General features: G+C 50.7%; 1 protein-coding gene and 1 long non-coding RNA gene across 2 annotated transcripts in view; one reads left to right on the top strand and one right to left on the bottom strand.

Annotated features, from left to right (window-relative positions):
• The window catches only part of C1H14orf132 (chromosome 1 C14orf132 homolog), a 56877-nt gene extending 33898 nt beyond the window's left edge, over positions 1 to 22979 (top strand). The window contains exon 2 of the mRNA XM_067726494.1: positions 14834 to 22979. Within this exon, the coding sequence (XP_067582595.1) occupies positions 14834 to 15058 (225 nt within the window). The 3' untranslated portion in view covers positions 15059 to 22979. The remainder of the gene's footprint in view (positions 1 to 14833) is intronic.
• Positions 22687 to 24018, bottom strand: LOC137218838 (uncharacterized). The gene is made up of 3 exons (XR_010940886.1): positions 23932 to 24018; positions 23035 to 23080; positions 22687 to 22942 (listed from the first exon to the last, which is right to left on the bottom strand). It is a non-coding gene; the product is annotated as an uncharacterized lncRNA (long non-coding RNA).
• Positions 24019 to 27038: the final 3020 nt, after the last annotated feature.

Genomic DNA, 27038 nt, shown 5'->3' with positions numbered 1-27038 from the left:
ACGTTCCGTGGAGATCCCAGTGTCTCCCTCCAGTGTTGTTATTTGTTTCGTGTCATGGTTACTACTGAAAATGATTTTGTCGTTTTGTCCTATAGAGGAGGGGAGATTTAAAAAATGACCCAAAAGGATCCACGTAGGGGGTAGAGATGCTGGGTGTGCCGTCACTCCATCCTGCCTTCTCTCTGGGGTGCACACACTCGCAGAGGTAAAACGCACTGTTTTAATTTTATTTCATTGGTAAATTCTGTCCCCACCCTCTCCCTTCCTCTCTCTCTCTCCCTCCTTCTCTCTCTTTCCCTTTCTCCTTCTCTCTTCCTCCAAAATAAAGATCACATGGCTTTTCTCTTTGCATCTCTGGCTTCCACACCGCCCGGGCTGTGTTCCCCCCCCCCCCCCCCCCGCCCCACCAATGGAGTAGATGCCTGTTTAGCCGATGAGTGAACAGCGGAACAAATTTCCCACCATCACCCTAAGGCCACGGGTCCCCACAGGGGACTCATTTGGTTACAGTGATGCCATTGAATCACTCCAAAGATGCTACTGACTTCATTGGGGCAGAATAGGTACTAATTTATGACAACCGTTGCCAACTATTCCCTAAGGAAGAACTTCAGAATTCCCCTTTGTTTTGTGTTTGCTCAACTGCAAATAGCCATGGAGGCGGCATCATCCCGTTTCTCCTTGAGGTTCTCAGCCTCAGTCCTCGAAAAGCAAGTGATGGCCCCTGAATTCTCACTGCGGTCCATGTGGATGCCCTGTGAAGGATAGGGTCCTGGGAGCCCGGGACCACCACACTGATGTCTGGCCTTTCTCTCTCCAAGGCAAGTGTTCCCTTTATTCCTGGTAATCGAAGATGATGTGTTCTGACGAGACAGCATTTTCTCCTGCTGAGTTCCTATGGTAACGGTTTCAAAGATGGTGAATTTGATTTTTCCCCTTCATTCTGTAATGCTCTCAGGCTTTCCAAAAATATCCTTATTTTTCTGGGCCTTATGTGGGTCTAGAAATATTCTGCCACAGCAAGTAGGCCCACCTCATCCACCATGTAGATATTGTATCAAAGAGTGCAAGGTGCAGCAAGTAATTGAGAAAACATTTAAAATATATATATCTATATTTAGTTTCTACTTTGTGTGAGTTGATGTGCTAGGCATCAGGGATACAAAGAGAAATTAAACTCAGCTCTTATGCTTAAAAAGCTTGCAGCCCCTAAAAAAGATAAACAAAGTACACAGCTAGCCATGATGCAATATAATATAATGTAACAACATGACATTATATACTCTAATGGAACACTAGTACATAGCTAACTATAATATAATGTAACATGACATGATGTAATGTTAGTACATAGTGAACTGTAATATGAGGTAATGTAACAATATAATGTAATGCGATATAAATATAATGTGATGTAACCTAAGAAATATAATGTAATGTAACATAATAAATATTTCATCAGTTGTAGGAATAAATTAGTGGAGAAAGCCGTTCAGTCTAGAGTGACAACAAGGGTTGGAGCCGGCAGACATGAATGTTGATTTCTGATCAGTTACTTATAGCTGTGCAAGCTTAGGGAAATGACTGCCCCTCTCTGAGCCCCCTGTCATCCCCCTGGTGTTGGGCTGGTGTGAGGGTGAAATAGCACCCATCCAGCCCAGAGCAGCTCTTCCTTGGGACTTCCTGCTCATCCCTGCTGGCCCCTCGGTGCTCAGGAGAGCCTCAGGAGAGGAACACAGGTGGAGGACCCACAGGCAGTAGAGGGGCAGGTGAGCAGCCTGAGGCAGGAGGTGGCTTTGTGAAAATGCCTGGCGAGTAGAGCTCAGGGGGAGGTAAGAAGGGCAGTGTGGCCCATGCAGGTGATGGGATCTGACCCGTCACCACCCCCGATCAGGAAGCTTTTTGAGAGTCACCGTTGCACAAGACTGATATCACAGTGGGTCCATGCTACCGAGGGAGGTACCAAAATAAACGCAGGAGCTGTGCTAACAGCTCTGCGTGTGCACTCAGCACTGGTCCTGATGGCATTGTGCCTTGTCACATTTGGGGGTGCTGCAGGCGTGATCTCCACCTCTCTCTCTGAGGGAATGAAACACCTCTCCTCTTGGTCCAGCGCAGCATTGGCACACGAAGGCACGTGTGTGCCACATAGAGCAGCTCTGGAGACGCTTGTGGGGCGATGCCTCACCACACTGCTCTCCCCTTCTCAGCACGTGCCTCCGCTTCCTCTCCCCGCCTGTCCAACAACTGTGATGATGGTACCCGACCCGAGGGATGGTTCATGGCAAAATACCGCGCGCAGAGATGCCCAGGGCGTACCTGGCGTAGAGCAGGCTCTCAGTAAACATTAGCTTTTATTTTTCTTTCCTCCATTTTGTTTTTAATTAAAAACTCTTCAGTGTGTAAACACTGGCCAACAGGAGTGGCAGGTATTGACGTTAGGAAGCAAATATTGCCATTAACTTCAGCCTCCGTGGAAGAAACACACAGGAAGGTGGGCAGCCGGCTGTGTGCTGTCAAGTTTGATAAAAGGGCAGAACTGTTTTTCTCCTTGTGCTTTTTCAACAAAATAGCCAAGTTTGGGGGCCAGTTCTCTGCCAGGATATCATCCCCAGGTATCACGTGACTTCATGAGAAGGCCTTCAGGATTGGTGGTCTGGAGGCCTGGAAGCCATCCCCCCCCCCCCCCCCCCGTCTCACACACACACACACACACACACACACTTCTGATTCCTGCCTCTTGCTAGCTAAGGGACCAACCTCAGGCAAACTCCTTAACCCTTTCCGGAGGCAGTATCCGTTTTGTTGAAGGCCTTAATAAAAGTGACCCGCGCCAGACCCGTTAGCAGTTTGAAGATCCAGACTGAAGGCGTGCGGGGAAGTGGCCACACACCCCACACCCGGCTCTAGCCTCCACCCTCAGGATGCCCCTGTGTCATCTTGGTCTCTCCATCGGCCCGCGGGTCCCTAGCAGGCAGCCGAATGGGTGTGGGTGAAAGACTGCCATCCTGCGATGCTCTTTGCCTGCGGTTTGCAGGGACAGGAGAGCTCATTCTGAGCGTCCTCTGATCTGTTGAGAGAGGGAAACAACATCCCATGAAGTGTGAATTGTCTGAATAGAGGTTCCATCTCAAAAGTCATTTGAATCAAGTTCAAGATTCGTGTACAAACTTCACTCTTCCCCCCTTCTTAAAGGACAACTTTTGGAGTAAGATAGACACGCAGGAAAGCGGACGGCTTTCTGCATCTCCTCCAAGTGAGCGCGCGCATGGACCAGCACCCAGGTCAGAGCACAGCCAGCCCTCCCCCCCTACCCCAGGAGCAGTTCTCACGCTGACACAGGATATTAGTTTTGCCTGTTTGTGACCTTAATAAAAACCACACTTTCCCAGCCTGGACACTATTGACATTTAGGGCTGGATGATTCTGTGTTGTCGGGGGCTGTCCTGTGCACTGTAGCTCATGGAGCAGTATCCCTGCCCGCAACCCACTAGGTGCCAGGAGCACCCCCCTGTCCGCCAGCTGTGACAATCAAAAATGTCTGTAGACATCACCAAAAGTCCCCTAAGGGACAGAATCCCTCCCAGTTGAGAACCACTGATAGAAATGGAATCACACTGTGTGTTCTTATTTGTGTCTGGGTATTTTGTTTTGTTTTTGTCATCATTGCGTTTGTGAGATTCATCCATGCTGCTGTGTATAGCTGTGGTTCATAATCATTGCTGTGTAGAATTCCGTTGTGTAAATATTGCCGCAATGTATGTATCCTTCTACTGTTGATGGGCACTTGGATTATTTCCATCTTGGGGCTGTTCTAGATGGTGTCGCTATGGACATTTGGGTACAGGTGTTGAGCACATGTACACCTTTCTGTTAGGTGTATAGTCTGTTTTGTGATGTCTTTTTGCCTCTCCTGCCAGCCCCCATGTGGCTTCCATGCCTCCATCACAAGGGAACTTCCTCATATGGTGAAATGCCCTGGCTAAACCCCTGCCCCCTTCAGCCTTCTCCTGGACCCGGTGGCATAAACTCCGGTGTTCTGATTGCCATCAGGGCTGGTGCATCACTCCAGTTAAGCCACTAACACTCACCACACTGCCCAGCAGGGACCCCCAGCCTCTGGCCAACTCATCACCACAACTGAGTATTCTCTCCTGATGGGGTCTGGGGGAAGCCTGTTGACCAGCCCTGTAGCCCCAGGGGATGGGACCACTCAACCTTGGGATCCTGTACTCCAAGATGGGCCCTGGGGGGAGGGTGACGGGCAGCAGTTCCCATTCTGATGACTTTTCACATGATTATCACTTTCCTTGATCAGAAAGTTCTCCTGACCCATGTTATGTGCTGACCAAGGTGGCAGGATTTGGATGTTAAACTTGCCAGCCCTCGAATCAAAGCCTATGTTTTCTTCTTTCCTTCCTTCCTTCCTTCCTTCCTTCCTTCCTTCCTTCCTTCCTCCCTCCCTCCGTCCCTCCCTCCCTCCCTTCTTTCCTGTGTGCCATATCATGTACATATTTTGTTAGATTTATAGTAGTGTTCTGTTTTCTGGTGCTCTTGTAAATGAAACTTTAAAAATGTTCTATTCCAATTGTTCATTGCTTGAATATAGAGATGTAATTAATTTTTAATATTCACCTTGTATTCTGTGACCTTGTTAAACTCACTTATGAGTTATATGATCGTTTTGTAAATTCTTTGGGATTTTCTATGTAGACAATCGTGTCATCTGCAATTAGAGACAATTTTATTTCTTCATTTCCCATCTATGTACCTTTTATTTCTTTTCCTTGCTTTATTGCACTGCCTAGAACTTCCTGTACGACATCCTTGCCTATTCCTTAGATCTTAGAGGGAAAGCATTCAGTTTCTCACCATTAAGTGTGATATTAGCTCTAGGTTATTTGTTGTTTGTTGTTTTGGAGGTACTCTTTATCAGATTTAGGGGAGATCCCTTCTATTTCTATTTTGCGAAGAGTTTTTACCACTAGTATATGTTTAGTTTTGTCAAACGCTTTTCCTGCATCTATTGATATGATGATGTTTTGTTTCTTCTTACTTCTGTTAGTATAGTGAATTACATTAATTGATTTTCGAATGTTGACCCAGTCTTGCATTATCCTTTCTTATATGTTGCTGGATTCAATTTGCTAATATCTGTTGTCTACTTTTTGTCTGTGTTCAATTAGGAAATTGATCTTCCATCTTCTCTTCTTGTCATATCTTCGATTTTTGTAGCAGGATAATGCTAGCATCGTAAACATAATTTGGGAAGTGTTCCATAAAATAAACTGGAAAGTGTCTTCTCTTCTGTTTTCTGGGGAAGACATTGTATAGAACTGGTGTTATTCTTCCTTACACGTTTGATAGAATTTGTCAGTGAAACCATTTGGAGATTTCTTTTTTCGGAAATTTTGCCTCATTTTATGTAAGCAGTGGTCCTGATATCAGTTCTGACTGTGACACCTTTGCAATGTTGTTCAGACTCGGGGTGAGTCTGGGCTTGGGCAGGGGTCTTAGTTCTGTTCTCAAAGGCTTTATTACTATTCCTTGGTTCGTTTCTGTGCATGCACAGCTTGGAGCGAGCCCAGAATGTGTGAGGTTTACACACGGAATTAGGGGACCCCTTCTCCACTCTCCCCCCTGAAATTTACTCCCTGGGGTGCTCTTTGGCTCCAGGAATGGTGTTTCCTAACCCTCTAGCTAGAAAGTCAATGTTTCTTTCAACTTTCTCCTCCTGTGCTGTCACCCAGCTCTGCACAGCCAGGATGCCTGCTCTGCAAAGCAGGTGAGAAAAGAGAAAGAAAAGATAAGGGGATCTCTCCACACTGTTCAGACTATGGGGGCCCTTTTCTCTGTCCTGCTGGCCAGAAAGAAGGGTTTTCTCTTGTGTTTTAGGTCCCGTGTCACAGCCGCCACCATCACTGCCATCCAAGCACGGTCCAGAGACTGAGACCGGCCCTGGGGCAAGTCCAGGAGAGAGAAAAGAGAAAAAAAGAAAGAAATTGGAGATTCTACCAGAACCCCCCGCTCCCAGGAGCCCCCTCCTTTCAGTTCTCCATCTAGAAAGAGGGGTTTCTCCCAGGGCTTTTCTGTGGAAGCCAGAAGGGAAGGAGGGAGAGCCCCAGAAAGCACCCCCTGCTGTCTGGCTTCAGGGTCCCCCGCCCCCGCCCCGCCCAGCCCACCTGCTGTGCTCCTCGCAGAGTCAGGCCCAGAGTTCCTAGCTGCGCTGTGTCTCGGCACCAGAAACCTTTCATTGTAGTTTAATGTTTTTATAAGGGTTCCCTGGGTCTGGGGCTAGAATCCTCATTGTTCAGACAGGAAATGTACCCAGCAGTAGAAGTGGCCCAGCTGGGCCTGGAGCCAGGATGGCATGTCCTCCTGGGGCATCTCCAGGCATCTCGGCCCAGTCACGGCTGCGTGGTTACTCCCCTCCCCGGGTCTGGAGGTAAAGCGCCCTTGCGGCCAGTGTGGTGCACCCTTCAACCCAGACCTCCTGGGAATCGTTATGATTGGTAATATCCACAGGCAGGAAATGGAAACTTGGCCCCTTTCTCTCTCCTGCCCTGATGGGCCTTCAAGCCTCACCTTCAGAATGCATTGTAAGGGGATCCTGGTTTATCCTGCAGTGGGCCTTGAATTCCATTTCACATGTTCCCAGTGGAATGCACTGGAAATTAACCAGATCCAAAGGCACAAAATGGAGAAAATCAAAAGAGATTCACTGTGGCGAGGCCTTGAGAGGAGAGCAGGCCCGGCTTTCCGCCCTGAGCCCTTGGGGTCCACCCAGCTATGACAGCAAGGGTGACACTAACAGTTACGGCTCGTGAGCATTGGGTACTGACAGCTGGGACATTGCATATTTCAGACACGAGCACCCTGGGGTGGGCGTAAGGAGTCCCACTATTGGCCTCATTTTACAGATAAAGAAACTGAGGTCCAGAGAGAGTCAGCCACTTGCGTGTGTCACACAGCCAGGAAGGGACAGCGCTGGGGCTCTACCTCATGCCTGATTCTTCAGCCCACGAAACTGACCTCAACTTGCCTTGTTCTTATCTCTGTCAAAGTGCAGGTAATTCCATTTTATGACAGTGTGTTTGAGTCTGTATTCCTCTAAAGTGTGAGCCCTGCAAGGTCCGAGGTCACGGGTTACCCCTTGGCATCCCTCATGTCTGTCCCACACCTCCTGGAGCCGAGTGGGCCTTCAGTGTTTGTTGAATGAATAATGAATGGGTGAATGACACTCTGTATCTATCCAACCTTTATATTTGGAACACAGAGACCCCCTCAGGAATTTAGAGATGAGACAAATTATCTTGATAATGTTTGTAGTGTGGCTGGAGGCGTCCCTGGAATTTTCCGATGAACCAGGTCACACAGGATCCTGGGCCACAGATGGCAGGCTTCTGCAGAGACAAAACCGAGGGGATGGTTCTTTGTAAAAATTCTGAAATTGCAGCTCTTTCTCTGATTGCATGGAGGTGCCAGATGTAGCAAATAAAAACACAAGACAGAGGCCCAATTAAATTTGAATGTCAGATAATTTTTTAATACAAATATAAATTTTTGCCGTAAGTATGTCCAATGCAATATTTGGGATATACTTATATAAAATTACTTTACTATTATTATACTAAAAATTATTTTGTTGTTTATCTGAAATTCAGATTTAACTGGGTGTCCTGTATTTCATCTGAGGATTTTGTTTTTTAATTTTTATTGGAGTAGAGTTGATTTACAATGTTGTGTTAGTTTCTGGTGTACAGCAAAGTGAATCAGTTATACATATACATATATCCACTCTTTTTTAGATTCTTTTCCCATATAGGCCATTACAGAGTACATAGTAGAGTTCCCTGTGCTGTACAGTAGGTCCTTATTAGTTCTGAGGATTTTATCTAAGGGCTTATCTGACAATCCTCACCACTCAGGCTCCCACTTTAGGGCCATTAATAACTGGCTCCGGCCTTCTTAGTATCTGGCAAGACTTCTGAGCCCTGGGCTTGACCTTGGCGGTCACTCATCTGAGCTGCTCCCTGGTAAGTAAGGCTCAGAGAGAGAGGCAGGGCTCCAGCAGGGCCAGAACCCAAGTCTCCTGGCCCCAAAGGGACAGGGGACAATACGAATGTTTTTACTGCGGAACAACTTTGAAATCCACAGCCCAGGAGCCGTGAATGTAGCTGTGGCTCGGCCAGGATCCTGCAGTGCCAGGGACCTGAGGACGGCCTTCTAGGGAAAAGAGTCTGGTGGAGCCCAGGGTACAGCCAAAAAGCTCCCCTTCACAGAGCCGCCACCAACAAGTGGCCATTCTCTCTCATTTCCCCTCCTCTGAAAGGTGCTCGTTATTCAGGAAAGCGTCTGGCTGGGCCACCTCTGGTGACCGTGCTCTGAAGATTTCCTTTTGAAAGCATCTTCTGTTCCTTTCCCTGTAGGGGCCCAGCTTAGGGGAGATTTATGTAACCTCCGTCTCCTCAGTGGGAACAGACGGAGACCTGGAGGGCCCACCTCCACGGAGCTGCGATTCTGTGGGGGGCAGGGTGGGCACCCTGGAGGATGGTGCCGCAGTGTCCATGACAGCCACGCCCTCCTGGAGGCCACACATGCCACGCGGTGACCCCAGCACTGAAGGATGGCGACCTGGAGCTCTGGGTACCATCTTTGCTTCCGAGGGTGGCTGGTCCTACCGTCTCGCGTGTGATGCTCTCCAGTGTTCAAAGGATTGCTCTTAATGTTATAAAGTGTAAAACACCAAAAAGTGACAGACATCCATGTGCCCACTAACCAGAGTAGAACACTTTTGAATATTTTATCATGTTTCTTCATCTTTTCTTATAATAAAATATTACAAACAAAATCAGTCTCTTTCCCCCATCTCCCCCTTTCTCAGAGGCAGCTGCTGCTGTAAATCTGGCTGATGTATTCACAGTCCATGTCTGTACGTTTACATACATGTGGATCCACGCATAATATATGATGTTACTGTTAGGCGTGTTTTTAATTTCAGGGATGGCAACTGAGTTTATTTTGTGACTCGCCTTTCTCCCCAGAAAGCGTTTTTTACGTAGTGTAAGGCTCTCCCAGCATCTCCCTTCTTCTCTGAAGCAGTCTGTATTATTTTCCCCATTTTTAAATGAAACACCTGAGCCTCAGGTGAAGAAGTGGGTCTCGGTCCCACAGAAAGGAAGTGTTGGCTCCGGGCCCAAATCTCAGCTCGCCCTCAGGATTCTTGGCCGATGGTCTAAGAATTCATTCATTCAGCAAGCGTGTTTTGAGTGTTGGCTCTCTTCTAGGCTCGAGGATACTGTGGGAAAGAGGGAAGGTCCCTGCCTTCCTGGCAGCTGTAGTCAGGAGGCTTGTAGAGGTAACATTGACCTTGAACACTGGCCATTGACCTTGACACTCTGTCCTGGTATCCCCTCTTCAACAAGCCAACCAGAGTTTTTCTGCTCTTGACAAGATCATCTCTTATGAGGAGACGAGTCCCCCCAGCCTGTGTCCTTCTGATCGTTAATGTCTAACTGAGCCAGAGGAGACTTCTTCTCTTGTTCTGCCTCCTCGGGTCACACTCTTTTCTGCATGGTGGACCTCTGAGTGTTTGAAGTTAGGAATCATCACCCTCAAATCTCTGAGCCTTAACCTCATCCAAGCCAGTGACTACACCTGCCCACGGGGTTGAGAAGGCCCAGTTGCTCATCTCAGTAAGGGCATGACACCCTGAGGTCATTTCCAAAAATGGCTTAAAATTAGACCTGGCCGGCTGGAGGGCCTTTCGGAAAGACCTTCCAGAGGCTTCTGCCATCACCTGCTTCTGAAGTGACTTCAGCCATCATTCCTTCGTTCTTACCATGAGTCAGTTTCTGATCAAATCTTCCCAACTTCCAAATGGCAGAATTGAGGCTGACCTTTTTTGGTTTTCTATTCGTGGGATTTTGCTGTGTAAAGTTATTTTCATGTGTAACCCGGCACTTTGAAGTAGAATCTGTTTTACAAAGGAAAAAACATCAAAACCAACACAGCTGAGGAGTTGAATTGAGCGACAGTGCTGGCTGAACTCAGCAGAACTTGGTGGGAGTGGAGGGCCGCCTGTATGCAGATGAGTATCTGATTAATTGATTTCACAAAAGCACACAACTGGAAATGGCAGGTTCCTGATTCCGTCACTTTAGCTTAAGCAATTGGATAAGAGATGCACGTCTCTCGGTTTTGAATTACTACACGAACAAGAGGAAAGAACGTTAGGAATGACTGAGCGACTGGTGCCACGTTTTATTTATCATATATGATCTGATTCCCTCCTTGCGAGAATCCTGCTGGTTCCACTGTATCATCTTCATTACTTACAGGGAAGGAAACGGAAGCCGGTTGGTTAAATTCGCTTGGCTGTACTATCTGTAATGAAGCAGGATTCACTCCCCGAGTCTTTCTGACAGTAGAACCCACTCCATCCCTCACACTCTGAGGCGGCAGAATCAGATGCCACCGGCTGCTACCTCTGGCAGTGCTGAGCTGTCCGTCAATGAGGTGCAGGGCAGAGAGGGGCTCAGCGTGGAGAATGAGCTGTCTCATCGCCGGGGAGCTCTGAGAGCGGGTGTATGAAGTGCAGCCGATGGGGGGGCTGTCTGCTGGTTTCAAGTTCATTAATTCCACACGGTTGTACTTGTCACTCTTTCTGTGTTACAAATGGGGTTGAGGGAGCATGAGATGAGTGGGCCATGGCTTTGCCTTCAAGAGTTCCCTGTGTGGTGGGAGACCTACCTCCAGTTAACCGAGGCTGCGGTTGTCACCTTACGTGGCCAGAGACCTTGCAGACGTGATGAAGGTGTAGGATCTTGGGATGGGAGACGGTCCAAGGGAGCCCAATATAATGAGCGCAGTCAGACGTCTGAGCTCCAGAGCGGTAAGATAACAAATGTGTGTCATTTGAAGCCACTGAGTTCGTGGCGATTTATTATAGCAGCTACAGGAAACTAACACAGGGCGTTACCTACCCACAGGGAAGCAGAGAGCGGGGTGGGGGGGGCGCAAGGGAAGGGCAGCTGCCCCCGCGCAGGTAGGCAGCAGGGCTGTGTCAGCCTGGGGGCTGCTCTCTCCTCCCCCCACCAAAGGCTCTGTCCAGTGCCCCCTTTTTCTCCCCCCAGTGAATTGGATGAAAATGCTCATCGAGCCCACACGTGTCCCGAAGAGAGGAGAGGGAAGATGCGCAGGCTTACGTCCAGAGATCTCAACAGGATGGAGAGCGGAGTCGAGGCGGGGGCATCTGTCCAAAAACCCAGTGCCCTTGGGGAAGGAGGAGAGGCTGAGGCGGGTCGCTGGGCAGAGGACAATGGGCATGGGATTAATTCCGGGCAGGGGGAGTGCAGCAGGGGCGCCAGGGGAGGGGGCTGTAGAACCCGCAGGGGAGGGAGAAGGGCAGCTTCCTGTCTGGCCTGATCCCCACTCTCTGGCATATAGTCTCCATGAGCTCACCTGAGTGATGCTTTCGCCATGGGTGGGTCAGATGAAGGTTCTGCCGATTTCCCCGAGAGAAGCGTGGTACCATCTCAGGGCAGCAGGAGGAAAGGGTACCCGCCAGGTAGGGGTGGGGTCAGTGGGGGGCTGCCGGAGAGGCAGAATCAGCCAACAGTGTTGTTGGTCCAAGTTGAGGGTGGGTGTCATTCACCCGTCACTCAACAGGGATTTCTCAGGCACGACTGTGCTCCCGACCTGGGCAAGGCTCTAGGAGTTCCACGATGAGAATCAACTCATCTGCTCCCCCCTCAGAGCTTCCCGGCCACTGGGGGACGCAGATGGGAACTGCATCTTGGGGTGGGTGCCCCCAAGGGAAGGATGTGGTCTTGGGGGTACTTGGGAGGGAAGGCTATAGTGGACAGGACCATTGGCTGGGGTTCGAAGGATGAGTAGGTTTAATGGGAAAGCTCGGGCCCCTCCCTGCAGGCCAGAGCATCGCTGCCTCTGCTGCCCCCTTAGGACGGATGTGCCCGATTCAGCTGTAACCCATCTCATCTGCATCACCAGCTGGGGGACAAAAGGAGGTCACAGTTCTCCTATTTAAACTTTCAATTGTATTTTTAATAGAATATATGTTAATTGTCATTCTCATTTGTGTTTGTCATCATATCTCTTTAAGATATACTAAATATGTTAATATACTGTTTACTATAATACACATATAAGAAGGACGCATATATAAATGCAGCCCTGGATGAAGTCTCACAAAGTGAGCTCACCCCTGTAACCAGCGGCCCCATCGAGGATCTGCACGTGGCCTATCCTCAGCGCCCCCGTTGGCCTCTTCCTGTTATTACAGCCCCAGATTGACAACTGCCAGGTCCCCACCGAACTATAGGACCAAGCTGTGTTACTGGGGAAATGCCACGCTCCTCTCAGCACGAGTCTGTCAAAGGCTGCTCTTCTCAGCCCAAGCAGGTGCTCGGAAGCACCCATTGACACAGTCATGGGCGTCCTTTAAAAAGAGGCCATTGAGAGTCAGAGCAGGCCACACGTGGAGCTGCCTGGAAGTAGCCTCTCTGAATTCTCTGATGGTTCGTGTTCCTTTCAGATATTCTTTCTTTTTTACTCCTTCCTTCCCTCCCTCCCCTCTTTCTCCCTCCTTCTCCTTCCTTGCTCTCATCCCCACCTGGAGCGTGGCCCTCACCTGTCTGGCTCACCACTGTCTGCAGAGTCTAGGACTGAGGCCCCTAATTAATCATCCCTAATACAAGTCAGACGGGCGGCTGTGTGAGGTGGACCCCACTCTGCTCCCACCCCCCCCCCCAGGGCAGTGCACATGTGCCCGGCTGGAGCGTGGCCCCTGGGGGTAGTGACTGGTACATCTCCGGGGCCCAGTACTGAGTCTGACCTGGGAGTCGGAGAGGCTGTGGGCAGAACGGGAAGCACCCTGGCTCCACAGTCGGACACACCCGACTCTCAGCCCTGACTCCAGCACAGACGAGTACAGTGGCCTTGACCTTTGCTTACCCATCTGAAGTGGGGGTACCGTGGTATGCTCCAGCAGGATAGTTGAATGATTAAATAAGACTATTTTAAAATCTCTAGCACATTCCATGACCATAGCTGGGCCTCCATGCTGGTAGTAGCAGTAGTAGCTCAATAAACGTGTATTGAAGGAAGGCTTAACTGTTCAGTGCTCGTTCGTTCATGTACCATTAAAAAAACACGTTTATTGTGGGCCTCACACTTGACAGAGCCAACCCTGGGGCTTAAGTCGTGTCAGCCTCTGGACGGGTCTGGAAGGGCCCGGATGGCCTGGACATTGGTCTTCTGGACTGCATCCAGGTCCAGGCCCTCCCTTTGAGCAGCCCAACTCACCCCTACCCGCACACCTGAGTCTCAGGAATAAGGGGCTTTACAAACGCAAAGAGGAAGCCCTGATCCCTGGAGTGCAAACCAGCCGCTTCTTGTACAGCAAAGCAAGGCCTTGGGAATTAGTCTTCTGGGGAGTTTGTCCCTGTTCATTAGAAGCTCTGAAGCATCATACCCGCTGACTGGGAAGCTCTGTATCTGGGACTGCTTAATAAATAAAAATGCACATGCAGGGCTTCCCTGGTGGCGCAGTGGTTAAGAATCCGCCTGCCAATGTGGGAGACATGGGTTCGACCCCTGGTCCAGGAAGATCCCACATGCCATGGAGCAACTAAGCCCGTGCGCCACAACTGCTGAGCCCATGTGCCACAACTACTGAAGCCCGCGCGCCTAGAGCCCATGCTCCGCAACAAGAGAAGCCACCACAATGCGAAGCCCGCACACCGCAAAGAAGAGTAGCCCCCGCTCGCCACAACCAGAGAAAGCCCGCGTGCAGCAACGAAGGCCCAACTCAGCCAAAAATAAAATAAATAAAATAATAAAAAATATAAAATAAAGGTAAGCAACTGATATTGAAAAAAAATGCAGTGCAAGCATGTATGCGTACCCAAACGTATGTACAAGGATGTTTACCAGTACATTGTTTATAATAGGAAAGCATCAACATTCCTAAATCTCCAATTCTAGAGGAACGGTTAAATTATGGCTTGTGTTTATGATAGAATATTATACAACTGTGAAACTGTATCTTGGTAGGCTTTTTTTTGCAGTACGCGGGCCTCTCACTGCTGCAGCCTCTCCCGCTGCGGAGCACAGGCTCCAGACGCGCAGGCCCAGCGGCCACGGCTCACGGGCGATCCTCCTGGACCGGGGCACGAACCCGCGCCCCCTGCATCGGCAGGCGGACCCCCAACCACTGCGCCACCAGGGAAGCCCTTGATAGGCTTTTAAATACAGGAATATAAAGCCACATGTTTAAAACTTCTCTCTCTCTCTCTCTCTCTCACACACACACCACACACACACACACAGAAAAAGATTAGAAAGGAAGATGTGAACAGTGATTATCCCAAAGTCGTGAGATTATGATTCTCTTTCTTTTCCTCCTCTTTTGTATTTTCTTAATGTTCTGTGCTGAGCCGATATTACTTTTACAATTAGAAGAATAAAGACATTTGACGATGTGTGCTGTCATGGAGGGCCTGGCATTTAGAGAGGGAGGGTCTGTAAGTCCCAGTGAGTTGCCAACTAGCCTTGAGATAGTCTGCTGAGCTGCTCGGGGCCTTAACCTCTTCATCTGCAAAGTGGGCGTGAGTGTCTGCCTCAGAAGGTTGCTGTGAATGCTAATTTTTCTAGATGAAAATATGCACTGTCATTTATTTAAAAGACCCAAAGCAAAGCCCAGTTCGGTGCTGTATCTTAGAGGGGCCTGCTTGACCAGGCAGCTGCCCCTCTGCGGGCAGCCTCCCAGCTCCCGAGGGCTCTGGTTAATTCTCTCTCTCCTTCTTCTCAGCTGCCCATGATGGGAGGCGCCTTCATGGACTCGCCCAACGAGGACTTCAGCACCGAGTACTCCCTCTTTAACTCCTCCACCAACGTGCACGCGGCCTCCAACGGCCAAGGTCAGCCAGAGGAGCCGCCAAGGTCGTCCAACGATGCCGTCTTGCTCTGGATCGCCATCATAGCGACGCTGGGGAACATTGTCGTGGTGGGGGTGGTGTATGCCTTCACCTTCTGAGCCGCGGGAGCTCCGGGACGGCCCCCCCTGCGCCGGGCTCACAGCGGGGCACTGTCGCTGTTGGCCTTTGGCTGCGCCCGCGTTCTAGAACCAGGAGTGCTGACCAGGTGCGCGGTCTCTCCAAGGGGAGTCACCATGCGTCTGGGATTTCCCCAAGCGGCCCTGATTTCAGATACTCCAGGCTGTGGTCCAGCTGATCCAGAAAATATGGGAGCCTGGGCTTCCAGCCCCCGGAGGCACGCCGGGGCAGAGCCTTCGAGGAGTAGATTGGGGAATTCTTGAAACTGCATTCCACGAACACGAGACCAGAGGGAGCAGCCAGTCAGTTTAAAATACAGACATGGTTGGATGATCCTTTGCTGGCACTGAATAATCACTTCTGTGTCTCGTTTTTCTGCCAGCTTACCTGAGGGCAAGGGCAGCCCTCAGGACTTGAGTGTTGCCACCCCAATCTGGTTTCCCAGTCAGCCCCTCGGAATATTGGTGGTGGTCACTTGAAGGGTCATAGAACGTTCCTCATTTGACTTGGAAATGGCATCTTTGTTACCAGACACCTGGCCCCTTATGAAACCCAAGGTTGGGGGATTCCTGGTGACGTGGATTTCAGGGGTGGCAGTGATGGTGGTTTTTATCTGCTGGATGGACTTTCTCTTCTTTGTGGAAAGAGGAGAAGGTGCCTTTAAAAATTAGATCTGCCAGGCAGTTAACTCTTTAGATCACCCACTGAAGATGCTCTTTCCTCTCTGAGAAATCACGGAATTTTAGGGATGAGGTGGGTGTACCTCATCGATTGGCGGGTGGGAGGGAGAGGGACGTGATTTGCCTGTGGTCCCAGGGCATGTAAAGGGCAGGGGTCAGAGCAGGAGGGACATTTCCTGCCCATCAGTTCTGGGCTGTCTCTGCCCCATCTAAGCACTGTCTTGAGCAGATTCCTGCCTTCTCAGCTGCCCTGGGCAGAATGTCCAGAGGGTCTGGAAGCTGTGTGCAGGGTGGGCAGGGAGTTAGACACCCACACTGTACCCTTGGTTTGGCTCCCATGCACTCTTGCAGGTGTAAATATGCTCTGCCTGAGTCAGTTCCCTTACAAGCTTAAATGGCAGCGGCTGGGGGGCTGGCAAACCTGGGAGCCCCTCATCAGGGCCAGAGCGCTGCTGGCCTTTGGGTGCACCCACGTGCTGGGGGGATCAGTATAGGAAAGGGCTCACTTGTCTTCATGGCGCAGCGCCCCCCTTCCTGAAACAGCTCTCCCTGTGCCCCCGAGTGGGACGAGCTCAGACACGGGCTTGCTTGCCTGCAAGCCAGGAGTGGCTTTCTTCTTCCTCCCTGCTCTGTACAGAAGAAAATAGAGGCATAAACTCCTCCTCTGTGGTTGAGAGACTTAGAAGACCGGTACAGAAGCCCTCATGCATACTCGGGGGCAATTGCAAAAAGGCTGAGTTTGTCACTGTGGTCTCAGGAGAAATGAGTGTTTTTGATAGGCAAAGGGACACCTTAATTGTCCAGAGGCAGCCACTCGTCTGTGGGAGGTTGGCACCGAGCTGCCATGATAACAGGATTACCGGCCCACGCTGCAGACAGCGCCGGCCGCCAGCCCTTATTGGCCGCATCTGTCACTGCCGCCTGGTGTCCATCCACAAGTGCTTCAGTTCAAGTGGAGGTCGTGAGCACAGAGAGCTGGCGTGACCTTTGCGGAGCGGGAGAAGGGCTGTGGTACCTTTGGCCTGGACTCCTTCTGGAATCGCTGAGCGCGCCCTGCTGTCTGGAGGCAGGACCAGCCTGGAGGCGGGGCTGGATGGCGGCCGTTGTGAGCACATCATTCCAGCTGCTTCTCCAGCAAACTCCTGTCCATCAAGGCCTGGCATCTGCCCCGTGAGCAAGGTCTTTCTTAGACACGCGGCTTTATGAGGGAACCCAAGGGGGGGACTCCAGAGCCAGGGTGGGGAGACAAGGTGTCTTCATGGGGGCCGTCCAGCCCCAATACCCTGATTCTTTGTCTTCTGACCCCACATCCCCAGGGAGCCTGCAGCCCTGTAAGAGGCAGGTGGCAGCTCCCCGTTCTCAGATGGCCTGTGGGGATGGCTATGGGAGAGAAGGTTCTATGTTTGATAACAGGGGGAGGAGTGGGGAAGAGAGGAAATGTTGGCTTTTAGCTCTAAGGAGACCGCCAGCCTCCCAGGGCAGCCCTGGTGGGCCCTGTGTTCGCTGGGCATTTCTGGGCACAGAGGTCTCCCCTCTGAAGGTTTTGTTTTCCCTGACATGAAAACTGACATGCTGGCAGTTAAATTCAACTTCCAGGTCTTTCTTTTCAGTGTCAGGGCCATAGATGGTCAAGAGCTTTAAAGAGCTTCTTGTCTAAACCGTGCATCGTACGGATCACAGTGACTTGCCCAGGGTCACCCCATCTCCATCTCCTGTGAAGTTTTTTTCCACCTTCACTCAGATAGCAGCAGGGATCGATGCACGTGTTAGATTTCTAGCCAGAGTGCACTGCCCCTTCCCTCGTGCTGCGGTTGGGGTTCTGTCTTTGATGTTAAGTAAAGGCCAAGAGAGCTGACATCATCGCTTGAGTCTTGTGTCCAAGGCTTGTGCCAGATTCACAGGCACAGATTTAACCCCTACGCTTACCTTAGAGCATCACTGCTCCAACACACAGTTAAAGGACCAGGAGCCCCGAGGAGCGGAATCACTTGCCTGCGGCCACACGGCAGGAAAGTGAGGCCTGAAGCCGGACTCTTTCTGGAACAACGCCATGCTGCCTTCAGTGGCTGGGCGGCGCCTCCGGGCACATTTAAGCCAGGCCCTGAGTCTCCAGAGGCCGTTTCCCGAGCTCCCACGTCATGACGTGGCCTCTGCAGGTTGAAGTCTCTGACCATCCTTGGAATGGGGCACGTTCATCCCCCCTTCTCTGCCCAGGCTCTGGGGGGGGTGGTCCCTGTTGCCTGCACCCCCCCCTTTAAGTTGAACTCAAGTCTCTCTGCATGGCCAGAGAAGTTCCCAGAGACCAGCTTTCTCGGGACCCATGAAGAAGGCCCTGACCCAGACCCGGAGCCCCACAGAGGGACCCACACGAGGAGTGAGGCTCACGCAGCCAGAATTGAGAAGGAGAGTCATGGGATGGTCTGTGCTGCAGGCTGGGCCCCAGCCCAGACTCAGGTCTTCCGCGGAGCCCCAGGGCTCTCCCGAGCAGCTGGGGACGGCCGCTCCTCTCTCGGACCCCAGCCTGGGGCTCCCGTTCTGGCTTCTCCCATGTGAGGCTGGCCCCTGAGCCCACCCTGGCTTGATGGGTCCGTGCTGAGGAAGGAGGGGTTGCCTCTTCAGTAGCTGTTCCTCAGAGAAGGGGTCCTACCACTGCTGGAATATGCGCCTCTGCGTGCTTCTGCATTTCCCCTCTGCCAGCCGTGGGTGTCGCACACCTGTGTGTGTTTGCGCTTCACCGCACAGACCAGCACTTGCTTTATGAGGTCATGAGTTGCAGTCCTTGGAGCTTTGGAGGAGAGGCCAGGCCAGGGGACGCTTTAGCCGGGCATGTCCTAAGGGGATTCCGCCTCCTATAGGCCTTGGGAGAGTCAACCGCTCTGCCGGCCCCTGCTCTGTCTTTCCTGCCCTTTCCATGGGATTAAGAGGCAAATGAGACTCCCTTGACCCCGTCTACCCCCCGGAGAAAGATGCTCATACTTCCTTTCAGGGGTCCCCCGGAATCTGAGGGAGAAAAGCAGGGAGGACAGGATAGTACCACGGGCCTCGAGAGACAACAGGCCATTTTCCAGCTTGTTCTAAACGGAAGGACTCGCTGCCCGCCAACCCACTAGCATCTGTCGGAATCCCTCCCTGGAGACTGGAGACACTTGGCTGCCATCGACACTGCTGCCCGATTCCTTCCAGACAAACGGTCCTCTCCTTCTGCAGGAACTTGACCTTCCCTCATTATTAGTAGTGATATTGTTAACAATGATTAGTGCTGTCGTTACACACCTTCCTTGTGCTGTGTGCTGATGTATCTCATTTACTTCTCAAATCACCCCTCGGGGACAGGAGTGAGGGTACAGAAAGGTGCACAGTAATTACTGTCCCATTTTTCTGTTGAGAAAGCCGAGGCCAGGCTGTGTGTGTGAGAATCCATCGCCGAGGAGCTGTGATTCAGACCCAGGTCTGCTGGCTCTGCAGGCTGGGCGGTCACCTTGCGTCTCGGTCTCCCTGCATCTGCACCCTCCACGATGAGCCCTCTGGGATGGACCAGCCCAGGATGAGCCTCTGAGGCTCGACTGTTCTGGTCCTGGAGAGGGATTTTGAGTGGACGTCCTAGAAAGGGGCGGGCAGCACTGCCCGGGTATTTATCAGTTGTAGAACCTCACAGCAACAAGAGGCTTTAGAGAGCATCTAATCAGGACCGTAACTTTCGGGAGGTCAGCCGGGGTCACATCATAGATTAGTGGAGAGCTGACAGATCCCCGGATGGATGCCTGGCCCAGGGCGCTGTGCATTCACTGGGGAACACAGCAGGGCCCCGGATGCCAGTCCCAGCCTTGGGACAGGCATCATGTTCTCTGGCAGTTGTCATCAGGCCCCCTTCAGAGCAAGTCTTGGGTGGGCTGGGCTGCCGTGCTGGAGACGCCCAAGGAGCTGTGCTTCTGGCCCAAGGGAGCAGCTGGAACCTGAATGTCCCGTGTTTGCCGGGCCCACCTCTCCTGCCTCACCTGCTCCACAGGGCCCTGACCTCAATCATGTGGTGAGAGCGTCGTGATAGGGCTGGAGGGGAGGCCGGGTGGCTGGGCACTGAGAGCCCACAGGGGTGGAGTCTGTAATCTCCAAGCGGAAAGAGAAGCCACTCCAGGAAACCCAGGTAATCAGAATTCAGTGGTGGCCAGGTGTCCCCAGCGAGTCACTTCTGAGATCAGACGTTGAGCATTTTCTTTCCTTCTTTTTTTTTTTGGATGGGAGGCTGGGGGTAGACAGGGGACAAAACAGTGCAAACCATGGTGATTAAAGGTAGGAAAGTTCCCTCCAGAGTGAGAAAACAGCAACTATCAGGAGTGCCATGGAATTGTCAAAAGTACCTGAAAAGGACTATGTAAATTTTGGAAAAGTCTGCATGGCTTGTTCTGAGTCTTGGTAAAAAGTCATACTTTTTTTTTTTTGTCAAGATAGAGAATAAAAGCAGAGCAAGGCCTTGGAGGGGTTGGTTGGGCTGCACAGTTCCGGGATGTGGGGGGCACCTGCCTTTTGACCATCGTGCACTTGCACCTGCCCAGACCTATCCAACCAGCTGTTTGATGAGGTCCATCGTCTGCTCCCGGGTCCTTTTGCAAGCTGACTTCCTGCATTCCCAGGAGGAGGTTTGAGACCCGTGCTGCCTTGGGAATAAATCCTGACAGATGTACGAGTCACCTTTGCGGAAATTTGTGTGCCACAGCTACTGGGGCATCCAGAGCCTTCCCTCCCCACCGAGCCCTCTCCACGTGGTTGAGCAGCACCAGTGGCCCCAGCATCAGTCTCAGCAGCTGTCTCTCCCCCAGTGTCTAATGAACCAGAGAATCACTGCATTTAGAGTTCAAAGCATTGTCCCAGCAATCCAGACGGTTGTGACCTAGGCTCTGTAAGCTGGCAGGAAGGGAGCTTCCAAACTTTTACACTTTCCTCCAGGAAACTGAGTCTCCGAGAGTTTCGGGAGAGTTGCCAGGTCCTGTTTGGGTGAGCAGGAGAGCGGGGTCTTGAGCCCAGGGCATCTACCAATGAAGTTTCTGAACCACTAGGACTGTGGTTCTCAACTGGGGGTGACTTTGTCCCCCAGGGCACCTTTGGCAATGTCTGAAGACAGTTTTGGTTTTCATGAACTGGAGGGATGTGTTCTGCTGGCATCTAGTAGATAGAAGCCAGGGATGCTGCTGAAGAGCCCCCAGGACAAAGAATCATCCATCCCCCAAATGCCATCCATCCCCCAAATGCCGTCCATCCCCCAAATGCCGAGGTTGGGAAACCCAGGTTTAGGCTGTGCCGTCTCTGACTCCAAAACTATGGGTATCTTCCAAATCTTCACCTTTCCCCGTTTGTGAGTCATTTAATAAAAGTCTCCTGAGCTACAGAAGTGAACACGGTTGCTGCCTCAAGTTCAAATAATTCCAGCCAAGGGCAGTGGCCTGGAATCTAGCAAGTTGTTTGGAGATCCAAGTCCTCTCCCTTTCCATCGTCTTGGGCTTTCATGGGGAGTCGCCCTGGGTGGAGAACCGTACGAAGTGGATGTGACAGTGGGGATGAACTTGTCCCACGTCCTCCCACCCAGTAACTGTGGATCTCTGGGACCTTGAGGGACCTGGCTCCCCAACAATATATCTGAGAGGTGCTTCTTGGGGAAAATCTTAGATAGGGTGGAGGTAGGGGAGCTGGTTCACAGCCTTTGGGCAAATCTACATCTCCTGTTCTGACCTTTTCCCGCCCTATTTCTCCCAGTTGAAAGCATACTAGCACTCTTTCTACTATTTAAACTTTCTACTATTTAAAGTCTTAAACCTTATTCTTGTAACTAGCTGCAGTCCAGATGCCAATTCTTCATGCCCAGAGAATCGGAAATGTTTCTGTGTCTTACTAACGTTTGCATATTCAACTTGTAAGTGCAAGCAGTTTTCTTAATAAAAAGGTATTTTAACTATTCATGTAGTCCTTTGCTACTGAAGACCCCAGTTTTCGCGATGAGGTCACTAACTTTTACTACAGTGAAAAGGCTATTTCTTTTTCTTTTTTTTTACATCTTTATTGGAGTATAATTGCTTTACAATGGTGTGTTAGATTCTGCTTTATAACAAAGTGAATCAGTTATACATATACATATGTCCCTATATCTCTTCCCGCTTGCGTCTCCCTCCCTCCCACCCTCCCTATCCCACCCCTCCAGGCGGTCACAAAGCACTGAGCTGATCTCCCTGCGCTATGCGGCTGCTTCCCACTAGCTATCTACCTTACGTTTGGTAGTGTATATATGTCCATGCCACTCTCTCGCTTTGTCACAGCTTCCCCGTCCTCCTCCCCATATCCTCAAGTCCATTCTCTAGTAGGTCTGTGTCTTTATTCCCGTCTTACCCCTAGGTTCTTCATGACATTTTTTTTTCTTAGATTCCATATATATGTGTTAGCATACGGTATTTGTTTTTCTCTTTCTGACTTACTTCACTCTGTATGACACACTCTAGGTCCATCCACCTCACTACAAATAACTCAATTTCGTTTCTTTTTATGGCTGAGTAATATTCCATTGTATATGTGTGCCACATCTTCTTTATCCATTCATCTGTTGATGGACACTTAGGTTGCTTCCATGTCCTGCCTATTGTAAATAGAGCTGCAGTGAACATATTGGCACATGACTTTTTGAATTATGGTTTGCTCAGGGTATATATGCCCAAGAGTGGGATTGCGGGGTCGTATGGTAGTTCTATTTGTAATTTTTTAAGTAACCTCCATACTGTTCTCCACAGTGGCTGTATCAATTTACATTCCCACCAGCAGTGCAAGAGGGCTCCCTTTTCTCCACACCCTCTGCAGAATTTATTGTTTGTAGATTTCTTGATGGTGGCCATTCTGACTGGTGTGAGATGATACCTCATTGTGGTTTTGATTTGCATTTCTCTAATGATTAGTGATGTTGAGCATCCTTTCGTGTGTCTGTTGGCAGTCTGTATATCTTCTCTGGAGAAATGTCCATTTAGGGCTTCTGCCCATTTTTGGTTTGGGTTGTTTGATATTTTGTTATCGAGCTGCATGAGGCTATTTCTTAACGTAGGGTTTCAACATACTCTTTTGATTCAAAATCTCTAACCTTAATGGATGTAAAAATGTGGCCGTGTGGAATCATGTCCCTTTGACTCATGGCACTGTTGCTGTTGTCGTCATGTTCTATTATGATAATTAAAAAAAGAAACGAAAACGTTAACTCCTTTGTGTCTGACTCCAAGCTGTGCTTTGTCTAAAGGTTGCTGTTGACTCACCTCGGTGAGGCTTGGTGCCAGCGTTACCTCCATTCTTGTGCTCCTTCTGATAGGGACAGAATAAAGGGACAAAGCAGGTGATTAAATAGTTCATCCCACTAAAGGATCATAAGTAAAGGAAAAAGTATGGGAGATCCCTGTAAGTTAATGATCACTCAAGAAAGCAGGTTTGCTAAACCCCAAAACCAAGCAGGCTTGCTTAGGAACAAAACCATGCAACAGAAGCATGAGACTTGCCCCCAAAACAATAAAGCAGTGGTGGCAGGAGACCCACATCCTGCCCAGGGAGGTCAGTAAGTTAATGATTCCTAGGACACGCTTCTCTGCGCACACGAAAAACAAAAATATAAGGAAAAGGTGACATTATACTGAAACCGTATGATTTACCGTATTTTAGTATGTGTTACCGCCTTTTTGCTCATTTCCATTGTGCCACGACAGTCCCAGTCTGACCATATAGGGGCCCAGAAAACTCCCCCCCACCCACCAACGTGGAGGAGGAACTGATCATGGAAGCATGACATCTACTCAAGAACGAGGAAGAAGGGCTTCCCTGGTGGCGCAGCGGTTGAGAGTCCGCCTGCCGATGCAGGGGACACGGGTTCGTGCCCCGGTCCGGGAAGATCCCACGTGCCGCGGAGCGGCTGGGCCCGTGAGCCATGGCCGCTGAGCCTGTGCGTCCGGAGCCTGTGCTCCGCGGCAGGAGAGGCAGCAACAGTGAGAGGCCCGCGTACCGCAAAACAAACAAACAAAAAAAATGAGGACGAAGGTTGTCTTCTCCTCCCCACTGTTCCTTCGATTATAAAACTGTAGCCCACGAAGTTCTCAAGGCGGCACTCCCTTGCCCGCCCGCTTGTAAACCTCACAACCGTCCTGTTCTCATAAATCACTTCTTACCTATCACTTTGCCTCCAGCTGACTTCTCTCTGCGCTGAGACAAAGAACCGGGGCTCCTTGGAGAACCTCCTCCCCCAGACGCATTTCTGCAGTGTCACTTCTGCCCCCCTGTCCCAGGCAGAACAATCCCCTCCCCGCTGTGCCCCTCACACACCGCCCCATCGTCACACTGCCTGCAGCAAATCACAGAAGCTACACTCACTTACCCATCAGTTTCCCCACCCTCTGAGTCATCTCTGAGCAAAATTTATCTTACTCAACGTTTTATCCCACGCACCTAGCACAGTACCAGGCTCATGGCAAACACACAACAGACATTCAGGGAATGAATTGAATGAATAGTATCTGAAGGACCAGCCCAGTGAATTTCAACATTACATGGTATGGTGAGTGTGCAGTTATAGCTTTATTCAGTCGCTCACTGGTGACAGCAAACATGGCACTGAGTAGGGGTTCAGGGCACTTCTGAGCTCTTTACATGTGCATTAACTCACTTCATCTCCGCAGCAGTTGTATAAAGTAGGTACTATTGTTACCTTGTCGACTAAAAAAAAAAAAAGCACAACCTAAAAGTTGAGAATTATGTTTTATTTGGCAGAAAAAACTGAGGACTCAAGCCTGGAAGACAGCCTTTCAGATAGCTCTGAGGGACTGCTCCAAAGAGATAAGGGAGAAGCCAGGATATAGAGGAGTTTTTGTAACAAAAAACAGGTAGTCGGACATCAAAAGATTACTGTTAATGAGAGAAAACCAAACATCTGAAGTAAATGAATTTAGAGCTTTTCTATGGACAGCAAGATGCGAGAGTCTGGTCTCACGGAGTCACTCCTTTGATCCGCACCTTCACTATCTAGGGTCAGTATCTTGGGTTTTGTCCATCACGATTCCCCTTGGGGTGCACAGTTGGGAGGAGCTGCAGTGGCTGCTGCTTGACGGCCGCAATACCCTTTGTTTTCTGATATGGTAGGCAGTATTTTTCATCCATACTCTCCTTCCTGTTTTTACAAATGAGGAAACCGAGGCATGGAACAGTTTCTTGCCCAAGGCTGTGTGGCTGCTGAGTGCAAAACCAGGACTGGAACCCAGCACTGGCTCACGGGCCCTATTCTAAAGGCTATAAAATGCCTCTCAGTGTTTGCTGAGCATCGATTGTGTTCGAGGCCCCGTGCCAGGGGGCAGGGATGCTGCCCTGGAACACATTTTTGAGGGGGAGAGAGGCACAAATAATGTCACTGTCAGGTATCACATACTGAAATGCTAGGGAACCGAGTGTTGGGTTCTGCACTAGGGTCCCTTATGAGTCCATTTCAGGCCCTAAAGGAGGCCCGCCATGATGGCCAGGACCACAGTGAAGCAAGGGATGGATCGGATCAGTGGCTTATAGAATAGTTAACAGCTAATGGGAGATTGGACCCAGAGCTCTGGGTCCCAGCTGAGAACCTGGTCATCCTAAAAGGTAGGAGGGGTCTACCCATGGGGCAGGTGCAGGAGGGGCAGGCCAATCAGAAGATTCATGGGTTGAGTACCAGGCTTTTATGACCAGGAAGCCTTGGGCTGTGAAGGTTTTCCCCTCCCCCAACTATAGGCTTGGACTGGTCCCAGCTCTTCTAGTCCCTTGTCAGGCAGGAAGATTCCGGTGCTCAGGGCTCCTAGAGCAGGGTCATTCTGGGCTGGGCAGATAACCTACATCTGCCACTCTCAGGTCCAGCTACCTAATTTGCAGGTCCCACTGTAGAATGAAAATGCAGGGCTCTTGTTCAGAATTATAAAGAATTTCAAGATGGCGACCACAGGGCATTAAAGCAAGTGTGCGGCCCTCTGAGCACGGGGCCCCGTGTGACTGCCCAGGTTACCTGCCCACTAAGCCAGCCCTGGCCGCCACTGCTCTGAGCCGTGCAGCCAGGGGAAGAAAGGGGCAGATTAACTCACTCCACACCACACCATGCAATTCGCTCCCCTGGGCTGCTCTTCAGGGAAGTCCATGTTGACTGTGGGAGGGGTGGAAAGGGCTAGAAAATATTCCCATGCTTACATGCAAACTCCTTTCCCAGTGTGACCTTGCAGCTCCATCATCCAGAGGGGGAGACTGTCTCCCCAGAATCTGACTCTGTGGACTGGCTTTGTAACATGCGTCCACACAGAGGGATTACTAGGACTGACGATGGGCCAGTCCTGGGTGTTGGGAGGGCTTGCAGCTTCCTCTGTTGATGACCTTGGAACCCTGTGGAGCCGAGGCTAGCCGTCCCGAGGAGGGGGGCCCAGGGCCTGGCTGCCCCTCTGTCACAAGCCCACAGCCTGCCAACTGCCCCACAGGTGAGTGAGCCAAGGCGAAGAAGGTTTTCCACAATGTAAGTGCTTCACAGGGCTCGTGAGGCACCAAGTAAAGCTAAATAAATCATGGAAGGCTGCCTGGAGGAGGCAAAATTCAACCTTGCATAAAATCTGGAGAAGCAGGTGCACAGCAGAGGGGTGCATGGGCGCTGGGTGGTGGGAAGCCAGGCTGGAGCCCGGAGGTCAAGGCAGCGATGGGGATAAGGCTGCCAAGCTGATCAAGCCAGCCTGAAGGGGCCCCGAAGGACAGGGTGAGGGTCATGGTAGGTAGTGGGTTGCCATCAGCAGCACGCAAGCAGGGCTGATCCTCAGAGGGAGGAGCACAGTGTCTGGAACAGGGAGGCAGCAAGGAAGCTAGGAAGTGACTCCTGACTTTGCCTCTCAAACCTGCCCCTCTGGTCATCTTCCCGGCAGCTGCCCCTGCCCCCAGCTTGGACCTATAGCCTTGGGTCTTCCTCCCCATGATACAGCATGAGAAGATGGCAGAGGCCGTCACACTGCCCAACAGACTCTGTTCTCAAGACTGATGGGCATCATTTTGAAAGAACAAAGAAAGCAGGTGGCAAGATTTTTCAAGCGAAGGAGACAGCTGCAGTCCAAGCTGCTATATTTCCATTTTAAGAGGCTGCAGCCAGGCCAGCCCTTACCAAAAAATGCCCCCACTGCCCCCCTCCCTGCTAGCCCTTATACTAAACTGTTGGCTTTACAAATTTGGTTTGTAAATACATACGTTCACATTCTACTTGCCTGCTACGGATCATCTTTGATATTTTAAT

Source organism: Pseudorca crassidens, chromosome 1 (genome assembly GCF_039906515.1).
Source record: "Pseudorca crassidens isolate mPseCra1 chromosome 1, mPseCra1.hap1, whole genome shotgun sequence".
NCBI classification, from domain to species: Eukaryota; Metazoa; Chordata; class Mammalia; order Artiodactyla; family Delphinidae; genus Pseudorca; species Pseudorca crassidens.
This window is presented reverse-complemented; position numbering and strand designations above follow the sequence as displayed.